At 38.1% G+C, this 13,234-nt stretch overlaps 2 protein-coding genes across 2 annotated transcripts; one reads left to right on the forward strand and one right to left on the reverse strand.

The window, feature by feature from the left end:
* Positions 1–221: 221 nt before the first annotated feature.
* LOC134640635 (extracellular calcium-sensing receptor-like) lies at positions 222–4,257 on the forward strand. Its single transcript, XM_063492543.2, has 9 exons — positions 222–331; positions 611–905; positions 1,071–1,157; positions 1,437–1,706; positions 1,923–2,129; positions 2,205–2,480; positions 2,814–3,041; positions 3,137–3,260; positions 3,347–4,257. The coding sequence occupies exons 1-9, from the start codon at positions 222–224 to the stop codon at positions 4,255–4,257; spliced, it is 2,508 nt and encodes an 835-aa protein (XP_063348613.1).
* A 1,243-nt stretch (positions 4,258–5,500) lies between these two features.
* LOC134640636 (extracellular calcium-sensing receptor-like) lies at positions 5,501–10,901 on the reverse strand. The gene is made up of 13 exons (XM_063492544.1): positions 10,885–10,901; positions 9,449–9,676; positions 9,031–9,272; positions 8,810–8,901; positions 8,482–8,661; positions 8,162–8,350; positions 7,829–8,048; positions 7,494–7,735; positions 7,086–7,295; positions 6,860–6,983; positions 6,509–6,702; positions 6,002–6,283; positions 5,501–5,923 (listed from the first exon to the last, which is right to left on the reverse strand). The coding sequence occupies exons 1-13, from the start codon at positions 10,899–10,901 to the stop codon at positions 5,501–5,503; spliced, it is 2,643 nt and encodes an 880-aa protein (XP_063348614.1).
* Positions 10,902–13,234: the final 2,333 nt, after the last annotated feature.

Here is a 13,234-nt window from a genome sequence, read left to right on the forward strand (position 1 = left end):
GGTGGTGTGCAAGATTAAACAACACAGTAAGTCAATAAAAGGGAATGGCAAACAATAAAACCTAATGACTGATCTCAACAATTCAGAAAGCTGTCATGTGCTCATCTTTGCGAAACAATTTAGTCGTGGTTGTTTTGCTGTATTCCTGTGTTTCTTCTACTCTACCCACTCCTCAGTTTTCTTTGTCCTGTCAGCTGCAGGGACAGTTTCATCTAAATGAGATGCACAAAATTGGAGATGTGGTTCTGGGTGGACTGTTTCAAGTCCATTTCTTTTCAAGTGTTCCTGATCTGTCTTTTACCTCGCAGCCACAACAGCCGACTTGCCATGGGTAACAAAGACAGGGAAACAGAATGAATAAAACAGAATAAGAAAACTGTCAAACTTAGTGCCAGTATAAATATGTATTTTATATCTGAAATAACTAGACAAAACATCTTCTTTTTTAAAATGTATTTTCATTAATATATGTCTTTAATTGTTATTCACTTTTCTTGATTGTTCATAATAGTATTACTTTTGCAACATTTTCAAACTGTGCTCATTTTCCTATATTTTAAAAATCTGTATTGTATTATACTTTTTAGTAATTAACCTTTTCTTGTCTTAGTGTGTATGTCCTAGGATTTAAGCTCGCACAAACCATGGCCTTTGCTATTGATGAGATCAACAGAAACTCAAACCTGCTACCAAATGTGACTCTGGGATACACTCTTTATGATAACTGCTTTGAACTTGGAATTGGATTCCGTGCAGCATTGTCATTAGCCAGTGGTCAAGAGGATCAAATTGTAGTAGATGATACATGTGTTGGAAATCCTCCAGTCGTAGGGATTGTGGGTCATCCGTCCTCTACAATTTCTATTGCAATCTCCAACATCTTAGGCTTGTACAGAGTACCGATGGTAAGTTTTCTGCTTGACCATGTAACAGTTTTCATGTATTAATTTGATTTAATTGAAAATGTAAAACCATTTTATGAAAAAAATAATGCAGTCATGATGACAAAGTTAAGATATCTCTACATGGAAAACTCTACAATATACATATACAGTCTGTATTTTTCACAGGTGAGTTATTTTGCCACATGTTCCTGCCTGAGCGACCGTCAAAAGTATCCATCCTTCTTTAGAACGATCCCAAGTGATACTTTCCAGGTGAAAATTTGTCATCAAAATTAAAATGGAAAAACAAAAGTCTGTTTCAATATCTGTGTAAAAGAAGAACACAGACAGATATGAAAATATTAGAAATAATAATATAATTAGTTTTGAGAATTATGCTCTCTTTCGTTTCTGTATTGTCTCAGAGAACAAAGCTAAATTGCAATTATATTTAAATACTGTTCTGTGGACACTGATAGACAGATAATGCACTGAAATTTTGTTTTGTTTCTTCTTTTAAATGCACTTACACTTTCATCTATATTCACTTAGGTACGTGCAATGATCCAGATTCTAAAACATTTCGGCTGGACTTGGGCAGGTCTTCTTGTCAGTAATAATGATTATGGACTTCATGCAGCCAGATTCTTTCAGTCTGAGCTGAGTGTGTCTGGTGAATGTTGCCTGGCCTACACTGAGGTTTTACCCTGGGTCAAAGACACAGAAGAACTCCGGAGGATTGTTGATGTGATGAAAACCTCTACAGCTCGAGTTGTCATTGTCTTTGAAGATGCTAGTCGCATGATACACCTTATAGACGAGGTTTCACTTTAAAACACTTTAATGATTACTAGTTACAGAGATCTTCATAATTATAGTTCATAATTGTGTAACACACATATTACGTATCATTGTGAGTACAGAAATGAATACAGAAGAATAATCATTCAGAATTCATTTTAAAGATCAAAAACTGTTTCAGTAAAGAAGTTAGAGGTTCAATATTACTTCATAGATTTGGTCTAATCTAATTCACAGGTAGTAAGGCAAAATGTGACAGGCCTACAGTGGATAGCCAGCGAGGCCTGGACAGAATCTACTGTGCTCCAAACACCTCACTTTATGCCATACCTGGGTGGTACACTGGGTATTACCATTCGTCGAGGAGAAATACCAGGGCTCAGGGAATTCCTGTTGCAAATACGTCCTGATCTACATCACAACACTAGCTACGGAATTAGCTTGGTGAGACTTGGATACTTTTACTATGTGTGTGTATATTTTCATAATGTGTAACAAACATTTTTCAAAATATTTCAGGTGAATCAGTTTTGGGAATTTACATTTCAGTGCAGGTTTGCTCCAGCTCCAGCAGGCTGGCTGGAAGTTGGAGGTGCACTATGCACTGGACAGGAAGATCTAGGAAATGTGGGCACTGAGTACTTGGACATTTCCAACCTGCGGCCTGAGTATAATGTGTACAAAGCTGTTTATGCACTGGCATATTCCCTTGATGACATGCTGCGGTGCAAGCCAGGAGGAGGGCCTTTCAGTGGGAACAGCTGTGCCTCTTTGCAGTCACTGGAGCCTTGGCAGGTGTGGTATCATTGTACACTCCACCTTTGAATAAATTGTTTTTGCGTGCTTTCAGAATTTTATTAACTTCAGGTCATTATCTTTTACACAGGATTATTAGTAATGTGCCTTGGTTGATTGAGACTTAGATATAAATGACTTTATATATGTAGGTACCATAGATAGAATATTATATTTGATTACTGAACTGAAAAATTCCCACTGTTTGCACTGTAAAGTTACTGGAGCCATGGAAGATGTGATATAATTTTACACTCTATCTATAAATCAATCATTCTATAATTAGTTTCGGAGCAAAAAGTAATTTATTTATTATACATTCCTTTTAAACAGCTTGTTTATTACATGGAAAGAGTGAATTTCACCACTCCATTTGGTGATCAAGTGTCATTTGACGAGAATGGTGATGTGGTACCAATTTATGATGTTATTAACGCGTTGTGGCTCCCTGATGGAAGCACTAAAATTCAGAAAGTGGGTGAGGTTAAAAGGACAGCTTTCAAAGGTGAAGAACTCATACTTGATGAAGGCAAAATCTTCTGGAACTTTGAATCCAAACAGGTTAGATATGTTTTTATTTCACAAGTACCTTTTATGACATTTACAGTATATACAATTGTAGCAGGTAATAAATATTTATTTTTTATGTCCAATAGCCACCTCGATCAGTATGCAGCGAGAGCTGTCCTCCTGGTACCCACATGGTGAGAAGGAAGAGAGAGCCCGAATGCTGTTTTGATTGCATCCCTTGTTCTGAGGGAAAGATCACTAACAAGAGCAGTAGGTCTTTGTCTTTCTGTATGACATATTTGATTTAATTTCTGTGAAATATAGGATGCATTTCAACATCAACCCCTTTTTGTCAGACTCCTTGGAGTGCACCAGGTGTCCAGAGGATTTTTGGTCAAACCCACAGCGTGACCACTGTGTTCTTAAGAAGACAGAGTTTCTCTCCTATCATGACCCTTTGGGTATTTGTTTGACAACAACCTCCTTACTGGGAACATTTATATGTGTTGTTGTTCTGGGGATCTTTATCTGCCATCGCAGAACACCTATAGTTCGTGCAAGCAATTCAGAACTTAGTTTCCAGCTATTGTTGTCACTTAAGTTGTGTTTCCTGTGTTCACTTTTGTTCATTGGACGACCCAGGCTGTGGACATGCCAAATGAGGCATGCAGCATTTGGGATCAGCTTTGTGCTGTGTGTCTCATGCATCCTGGTAAAAACCATGGTTGTGCTGGCTGTGTTCAAAGCCTCCAAGCCAGGAGGGGGAGCCAGTCTGAAGTGGTTTGGTGCTATGCAGCAGAGAGGAACAGTTCTGTTTCTTACAGCTATTCAGGCAGCCATCTGCACTACCTGGCTTGTCTCCTCCTCTCCAACTCCACATAAAAACACCCAATACCACAATGACAAGATAGTATATGAGTGTTCAGTTGGGTCCACTGTTGGTTTTGCAGTGTTATTGGGCTATATTGGCATACTGGCTTTCCTCAGTTTTTTAATTGCATTCCTGGTGAGGAATCTCCCTGATAGTTTTAATGAGGCCAAGCTCATCACATTCAGCATGCTGATCTTCTGTGCTGTGTGGGTGGCCTTTGTTCCTGCTTATGTCAGTTCACCAGGAAATCTTGCAGATGCAGTGGAGGTATTTGCCATTCTTGCTTCAAGTTTTGGACTGTTGATCACACTGTTTGGACCCAAATGTTACATAATCCTGTTGAGACCAGAGATGAACACAAAGAAAGCTGTTATGGGCCGTGGGTTTGTGTCATAAAATGTTTTAATTTATGTTAAAACATCTTCATTTTCTGTGCAGTAAATCAGAAAATAAAATATATTAATAAAAATAATAAATGTAAATATTAAAAACTCTTGAGAAATCTAAATAATAGAGAGTTATTTACTCTTTTTCCTCTTGTCTTTCTTTTAAATAAATCTTTTCAAATATAACTGACTGACTGTGTTACACTTTATTGTCAAAATGTATCTATTATGTAAGTTAAATGTAATTAGAATTCTTTTAATAAACTAAGCTTTAATTTTGTGCTTCAGCAATTTTTGTGGTATATGATGTAAAACACAGTAAGACATGAAGCATTGTGCAAGGAAGTTCTGTACAGATGTCCTCCAGGTTTACACACCAACTTCTTTGGTAATATTGCTTACTGGGATCCTTACAGTAATATGAATGGATGTTTTAATGATTATGTTAGGCTCTTATGAATTAGACATGAAGTTTAAATAATTCTCTGAATGATATTCTGGCAAGTTGGAGTACTGAGTGTATGAAATAATATCACAAATTAAGAATTCTCTAAACACAGACACACATTTACTAAAAGAGACCTGTAGTTATGTTTGTGAAGCTGCAAATACTGATGGCAATGGGTAAATAGGAAATTCAACCACAATCTGAACATTTTACTAGAGGGTTCGTCAGCTTCATATTTTGCCTTCCCAGAAAGATCATATAGAATCCTACACCTTACAACCACAGTTACATTTTTAACATTTTTTTTTAACTTTTTAGCATCTCTTAAAACGTGAATTGTGTTTGATCTTTACCAAGAAATTGAATTACAGTGAGTTACAATTTAAAAAAGAGCCATCTCATGGTAGTTCATATTGTAAAGTCAAACATTGAATAATTTAATTTTTATACCATATAAAAGCATCTTAGTTCCTTAAAAATTATTTTAAAATGCATTTATTAATTGATGTCAGATACAGCAATTTTATATTAAAACTATAAACCGTTTTCACATTGACACAATAAGTTAATATGGGTGGTGTTTTGTTTTCCTCAAAGGTTTGTCTATAAAACTACAGTCGTACGGTATATACATTTGCAATAATATATTAAAACTTTGCATGATCATTCTTAATTCTGGATAAAGTGAATCAAGGTTTTTCTATTAATTTAACAACAAACAAAGATAAATACATAAAGATGAAGTGCAGATATAGATAAACGGAGAGATAATGAATATTTGTCATATTTTGTTAATTTACTTTTGCTACCTGGCCATCATATATTTCTTGGTGTTTCTCTCAGGCCTCAAAAGAATGATGAAACACTTCGGAGCAAAAATACAGAAAAGTAAACCATAGCTAGAAGCCAGGATGGCAAAAACTTCCACAGCAACAGTGTATTTACCAGGAGAGCTAAGGTAAGCAGGCACAAAAGCCACCCAAACAGCACAGAAAATCAGCATACTGAAAGTGATAAGTTTGGCCTCATTGAAATTATCAGGAAGTTTCCTAGCAAAAAAGGCTAATATGAGACTGGTGCAGGCCAGCAGGCCAATGTAGCCCAAAATCAGACAAAATCCCACCACAGAAACCATGGCACACTCCAGAGTGACCTTTGACCCTTGAAAACCCAGATCTTGTCGAGGCACGGGGGGAATGAGGGATAGCCATATGGTACAGATGATAATCTATATGAAAAATAAAATGTTTTAGATAGATGTAAAAATACAAAGACTTAAAAATTCAAAACAGAACATCTGTATGACCTGTATGCATGTAAGAAGGCAGACACTTCCTCTCTGTTGGCCTGGACCAAACCATCTAATCAAGGCTTCAGCACCAGGCCGAGCTGAGCGAAATGCTGCCAGAACCACAATGGTCTTGACTTTCAGGCAGGACACACAAAGCACAAAGCTAATCCCGAAAGCTGCCTGCTGGAACCGACAAGACCAGACTGATGGACGACCAATGAACACGAGCGAGCACAGGAAGCAGAGTTTGATTGACACAAGAAGCAGGAAGCTCAGCTCTGAATTGTTAGCCCGGACCTAAAATTAAGAAAGTGCAGCTTTATAAAAGTAGTGACACAGATAATATCAGCCACATGTGGAATAATTCTGTTGTTTTAATACTTTGTCAATTATTTAATCTTGAAGAAAAAACTGTCATGAGATGTCAAATAAAACCTAACAACAAAAAAACTGCACTTGCCAACTGCACACAATGTTTTCTTTAAAATGTACATTATAATTTTGTGAACATTTCTTTCTCACCACAGGTGTGTGACGGTAGTGAAGGAAAACCACAAAGACAACTGTTGTCACAGTGACACCGGTCACAGCTGCTGTAGTAAGAGTAATTCCCAAAGTCTCATTAAAGGCAAGAAAGTCAAGTTGGCGAGGGATGCAGCCAGTACGTTTAGCATTAGACCAGAGCTCTAGGGGACAACGCTCACAGTCAAGGGAATCTAACAGTAAAAAGAGTGGAGAAGGAAAGAAGAAGAGAAAGGAAAATCAAACAAGAACAGCAGAAGTACATGACTTTAAATCAAATGGATTTACAAGGAGGGGTGTCTGATATTCCAAGGCACAACAGGCATAATGTTTAGATTGTAATCCCATTACCAGTTTTATTGCTTATCTCTCCTGCAGCACATGGAATACAGTCAAAGCAGCAGAGAGGTTCTCCTTTCCTGCTGACCTTTCTGGTCCCTGGGGGGCAGATCTCACTGCACACCGAAATAGGCACCTAAATAATAAGCCAACACTTATTTTTAAGCACAATATGTGTATTCCAGTTAAGAGCAAGAAATGCACAAATTACAGTTTACATTATTTTCATATAAAATACCCGATTGGATCCTGTGATCCACTGAATAGCTGATTCATTAAGATGGAGAGCAAACCCATCCACATGACCAATCAAAGTAATTTTTAGTGTCCCATCAAGCATTTTCTGCCAGTTAACAAGGTCATACTTTGCTGGAATATCGGCTCCTTGAAAGTAAAATGTTTCGTCTTGTGGTGTGGTGAAGTTCACTTCTTGCAAGTGCTGCAAAAGCTGTAAAATTATAACAATCATGAAACTAGAGTTATTAGAGTTCAATGATAAGTGCAGTACTGAAACATATAAAAATGTTGTAATTACAGCATTGTGGGTACTCATGGGTCAGACCAAAACCCTGTTCAGTGTCTAAAGAATGCAAATGGATATTTATTTAATTTTTTAGGGAAAGGATGATATTCATGATTACTTTACCTCAGTGGGCTTGATTTGTTTTGGAGAGGAGCAGGTGGAGATGTTGTTTTCAGAAGGGCTGTCTTTAATGGGACAGAGAAGGCTGTGGAGGGCATGGGCTGCAGCATAAACAGCAAGGTAGACATTATATGTCACCCTTAGCTGGGATGCATCTGTAAAGAGATTCTGCACTTTTTTCAGAGACTCCGTCCCATTGCAATGTGATAGTGAAGCTTTCTGATCAGACATAACAGGAGGATTTGAAGTTAAAATATTTGATATATGGCTGGACTTTAGTGTGGACACAGGAGAACTGAGCAATGAGGAGGAATATAAATGAAGATGCCTGGTCCTGTGACTACACCCAAACTCCACTTCCCAGAATTCTCTTAAGAACTCGTCATCTGGACGGTGAATTGGGTGTAAACGTCTGAGATAACTTTCAAATCCAGGTATAGCTGAACTTCTAGTGGCAACACCAAGAACACCGTTTGCCACTTTGCTTGTAACTGAATTTTGGACCAGATCCCCACTAGTGCTCCAAGCCTCACTGGCCAAAAACTGTCTATCAGTCACCTAATAAGCAAAAGCAAAATTATTTTTAAAGTTTATTTTGTTTTTAAATATAATCTCTAACTTTTTTGCAGCATGCATTATATGCAATAGGCAATATTATTGCAGCTTCTCACATTCAGTTTGGCGAGTTGCAGGAACAATTCTCTCACATCTGTATACCAAGTGAAGATCAAAATCACCCTTGCAGTTGAGGCTTGAATTGTGAGGGCTGCTCGTCTGGCATCACTAATGATATTTTCCCTTTGGAGAGTCTCTACAAATGCCAGGCAGACACCTGCTCCCTGAATCTCCTCCTGAAATATCTGACATATACAGGTGAAAGAAGCCTATTACATGATTACACTGCAACTGTAGTTATATAATATACTTATTACTGTATATTTTAGAGATATGACTAAGTAGTCTAAATGACAGAAATAAAAGATGCAAATACCTTTACTGCCATGTAGCCATAGTTATTGTTTGCTACAACTGCTCCAACCCAAGTCCAGTTGAAGCGTATAACAAGCTGGGCAACAGCACGTGCTTGGTAAATATCACTGGGAATTGTTCTGAAGAAATTTGGATACTGGAGCCTGTCACTGAGACAAGGACAGGTGGATAGATAGCTGATCTGAAAGATACATACACACACACAAACACAAATTTTGCTTAGAGTAAAAGATATAAAATCAAGTAAAGATGGCTCCACTTATCTAAAAAAAATAAAAAAATAAAAAACTTACATACAGTTTTTATGATGCATTCACAACAAAACTCACGAAAGGTATGGAGAGTGGCCCCAGCACTGTGGAGAGTATTTGGCTTGTTATGGATGAATCACCACCAATAATCATGGGGACAGATTGACCACCTGAAAACAGAAATTATTAATTTAATTAAACAAGATCCTGCAGCAGGAGTAGAAGAAGTAGAAAGCAAAATTGTTGACACATTTTTTTTGTATGTTTTCTGATCAAGTGCTAGATAAAGAATGAGTTACCCCTCCTGTCTTTAATTTCTTCTCTATTCCCACTAGAATAATCTGGAGGGTTTGTAGAGTTGCAGCTGGTGCTGTCTCCACCAACGAGTGACAGTGCTGACTGGAGAGCCCATGGTGGGCGCCCACAGCTGTCAAAAATATGATAGCCCAGCTTGATTCCTGGTAGGAGCATTGTACTATGATTGATTTCCTCCAGTGCAAACACCATAGCATATATGTACTGCAGGGGAACATATTCTAAACTGAGAGGAGGGAGATAAAGTGATGAAATATAAATTAGTGATTTCGTTTGAATCATGTCTGTACAGCTACAAGTACAAATCAATGGGAAAAATGTAGCAATTGCTCCTATGTTATATCTATGTATGCTCTAATTCTACAGCAATCACAATATTCACTGTAACTTAGAGTTTTTTACCCAGTACATGGATTGTAGTGTGGCAGCTGAGTGAAGTCATGGTCTATAGCTGGAGGCTTATAATGAAGAGGAAAAAGACCACCAATGATTACATCTCCATCTTGAAACAGACCCTGGCTACTTGGTGTACCCCGATGAGAACATGTCAGCATCTGAACATACAGAAGCCCATCCCGGATTCCCAGCTCTCTTCCCACAAGCCACACAAGTAGCAGAGATTGGGATGACCTGGACCACGCAATGAAGAGCCAAGAGAACCAAGACATAGATGCAGCTGTTCTAGACACTTGTACAGTACATTAAATTTGGTTTATTCTCATGAGCTCAATCAGTATCTATAAACATTTCCTGGAATGAAAATATCAAATTAGATTAAAACCCAAAATATAAAAAACTGTTCCATTTAAAAATGTGTATTTTCATACACAGGATATAACATGAGTTGTCTGCTTACATCCATCCTCTTCCTTGGAATAGATGATTTGCAGATGTGGGCACTTTATATAGAGGCAGGGCCTTTTGGTGAGTAAGTGAACATGACGACACATATACCCACTCCCAAATCAGTTCTCTCGAGGTAGAAGATGTGCACTTAGGATGTGTATGTAGGTGTGCCTCATATAGTATTTGGTCGTCTTTTAACATGATCTCTTTAGTACTTCTGTAGTGATCGTGTAATATTTTGATATTTGGAATGAAAACTCCCCCTGAAATACCACAGTTCCCAATTATTTTAATTGGGGGAATCAAGAGACAAAAAACATGAGTACAAATGAACATTTCATGCAAAATAATAAAAAAAAACCCTTTAAGATAAGATAAGATAAGATAAGATAAGATAAGATAAGGTGTGTTACCTCAGCTCAGGTACAGATAGCAGAAGAAAAATACAAAAAATACAAATAAAATACAAACAAATACAAAATAAATAAGATAATACACTATATACAACAGTAGCATATGCATATGCTACTGTTGTATATAGTGCATATGCACAGAGTGATGGGGCTGACTCTGCTGTGGGTAGATGTGTGGATGGAGGTGAAGCAGGGTGGTGGTGTGAGGAGAGCTCTGGTAACAATGGCAATGCGGGGCGGGGGGGCATCAACCCCCCTCCAGCATAAGATTAAAAAAGTTAACCAGAGTCGTTGGCCCACCCCCGGTCAGTAGACACTGTGGCTCCTCCATTGTCCTCAAAGTGTCCAGAGATTTTTTAAGCATGTTTAAGGCTGTCATTAAGTGTCACAACTTCACTCCATAAATATATAAGAATGTTAATTTAACTTTCTGGCTTTGACTGCTGTTCCAGGTAAACCCCTTTCATTGTGAATGTAGAGGTTTAACCATCTTAACAACCTCATCTAACTTAGTATTCTCCCTTATCGTTCATTGTAATCAGTGATCAACGCAATGTGGATATGTGGATATTTACCAACCTTATTGGTTGCCACATATTGGTTAAATGGTGATAAATGGCAGGCACAAGACCACTGAATTAACAAAATATTAACCAAGGTGAAAGCAAAATACTTTGAATTACAAATAATGCAGATAATGATTACAACAAGACTGTTCATTCCAGGTTTTTGTTGTTGTTGTTATTTATGTATTTATTCTTTACAAAATGGAGATATCCATAACATTGCTAGCTAAAGTCAACAGTTCATTTACAAGAACACCAAGTGCAATATATACAACGTGCAGGGGTCGGGGCCTTTAAACAAACGTCCTGCCCCTTTAAGTCAAACTTTTAGAAGTTGAGAAACAAAATAATAGATTACCCACCAACTGAATAAGATGTGAATATATTCATGTGATTTTTTTGTGCTGAGGTGTTTTTTTTCACTGCCCTCAAACTGGTCTCCCAGTTAGGAGCCCAGAAGCCCAGAAGAATTCCTTTTTTTCCCCCTTGTCCCTGATGTTTGTACTTTCATAGTTTCCTTTTTGGTGTGGCCATGTCAGCTTGTATCCCCCCCCCCCCCCCCCCCCCGGTACAAGCATTTCACTGTGTATGTGACGAATGCATAAAATTTGAACTTGAACTACTTGTTGGTTGTAAATATCTGGATGGATATTTTATTTTATTCTGTATTTATTTTTATTTCATTTTTTTCATTTTTTGGTGGATTGACTTTTTTTAATAACTTGGCCGACTCATTTTATTTTCATTAATATTGGCAATAGTGAGAAGTACTATTGTTGGGTTTGAATATATTTGATGTAGGGCATCCAATTAAGGTAAATTTCATGTTTTTAGTTGTTATAATCTGATGAGGAACATTTTATTTTTTGTTGTTTTATTTTTTCAGTTTTCCCCCTGAGGGATTGCCGTGGTCAGGGGTTTGTGTACCTCAACGACCCCAAGAGCTAGACCAGCAGAATCTTAGCATTTAGGTGGACAGGGCTGTGCATGGAGGATCATCTGATATCGTCGTGTCGGTGTTGTTCCCACATCATCATAATAAATGTTGTTCCAGGTTCAACATTGCAAGTGACCAATCACATTGTTGTGACATCATACTTTTGCAAGCCAAGCAATTCAGTCATTTATGAACTTCCAGTGTTGCAAGGACAATATGTATAATGCTTACCGTTTATTAAAGAACAGTATCCTGAAATGCAAAGAATTCAAATTGCTGGATCGGCGGACAGAGGCGGTTTCTCGCAAGTTAAGTAGATTTTTTTTGTACGCCGTTTTTTTCCGAAGTCGCAAAAGTGTGACGTCACAACAATGTGATTGGTCACTTGCAATGTTGAACCTGGAACAACATGTATTATGATGATGTGGGAACAACACCAACACGACGATATCAGATCGTGCTCGGGTGGATGCCTGACAAAGTGTAATCTAATTACATGACAAAAACAGTTATCTAGAGCACCTCACCTCCATTTCAACCCTTTCCCGCCTCTGTTGCCACCATGTGGCCCCTTTACATTTCTGTCTGCCCCCTCATATTTGCCTGTCTAGTAATGGCCCATGTCCCAGGGATCCATGGGGAGGAAGGGAAAAGGTCCACACACACACACATGTCACGCTCCTCTTCAATAACTCCACGTTCCTCTTCAGACACTCACACTCTCGCTCCACATGCACCTTGCCACTCAGCCACTCTCAGGTAATCCAGGGACAGGAAACGAGAACAGGTTCAGGGGTATCTATATACAGGAGAATACGTTCAGAGATAAAGCTAGAGATTCACACGGGGAAAAACAGATTTACTGGGGCTGCACTAATACAGGTTACTCAATGATCCAGCCATGAGAAGCACTGAATCGCCATCTTTAAATAGTGGTAATTGAGCAGATCAGCGGCAGGTGAGTAATCAGGCCAGGTGTATGGGCCAAAGGCAGGAGCCTGAGATGAGCTCCGCCCACGCAGACAGAGGTCAGAGAAAAGAGAGAGAGAGAGAGAGAGAGCATCACGACAAAAAAACATATGGCCTGACGCTGAGCCAGCCAGGGAGGCATGGAGATCATGACACAAATGTTGCTTATAATAAAGCCTGTATGCATGTAAAAACTGAAAATAAGTTCTCTGTCTCCCCAGGTGCCATTTTACATATGAAACGTGAGTCAATTACTTATTTACTAGACAGAAATTTCACAAAACAACATGGAACACTAAAATCCCATCTGTACTCTGATCTTATTGGACTCTCATGAATTTTCTGTATAACAATTTACTTCTATTAAACTGGATGTCTTTATAGAATAATGAAAGCATTTAAAATTCTTAGTTCTCAAAATTAATGAAACATTTGTACTGCTACAAAGTAAAAACAA

This window comes from Pelmatolapia mariae, linkage group LG14 (assembly GCF_036321145.2).
Source record: "Pelmatolapia mariae isolate MD_Pm_ZW linkage group LG14, Pm_UMD_F_2, whole genome shotgun sequence".
NCBI classification, from domain to species: Eukaryota; Metazoa; Chordata; class Actinopteri; order Cichliformes; family Cichlidae; genus Pelmatolapia; species Pelmatolapia mariae.

Bases quoted from the DNA above. Each gene is read 5' to 3' on its own strand.
- LOC134640635 (XM_063492543.2), top strand. From the start codon at position 222: ATGCACAAAATTGGAGATGTGGTTCTGGGTGGACTGTTTCAAGTCCAT. The intron at 332-610 runs GTAACAAAGACA...TTCTTGTCTTAG, and splicing joins CAACAGCCGACTTGCCATGG to TGTGTATGTCCTAGGATTTA. The intron at 1,707-1,922 runs GTTTCACTTTAA...TCTAATTCACAG, and splicing joins TGATACACCTTATAGACGAG to GTAGTAAGGCAAAATGTGAC.
- LOC134640636 (XM_063492544.1), bottom strand. The intron at 7,736-7,828 runs ACAGGACCAGGC...ATATTTTAACTT, and splicing joins AGTGGAGTTTGGGTGTAGTC to CAAATCCTCCTGTTATGTCT. The intron at 6,703-6,859 runs GTAATGGGATTA...TTTTACTGTTAG, and splicing joins AGAGATAAGCAATAAAACTG to ATTCCCTTGACTGTGAGCGT.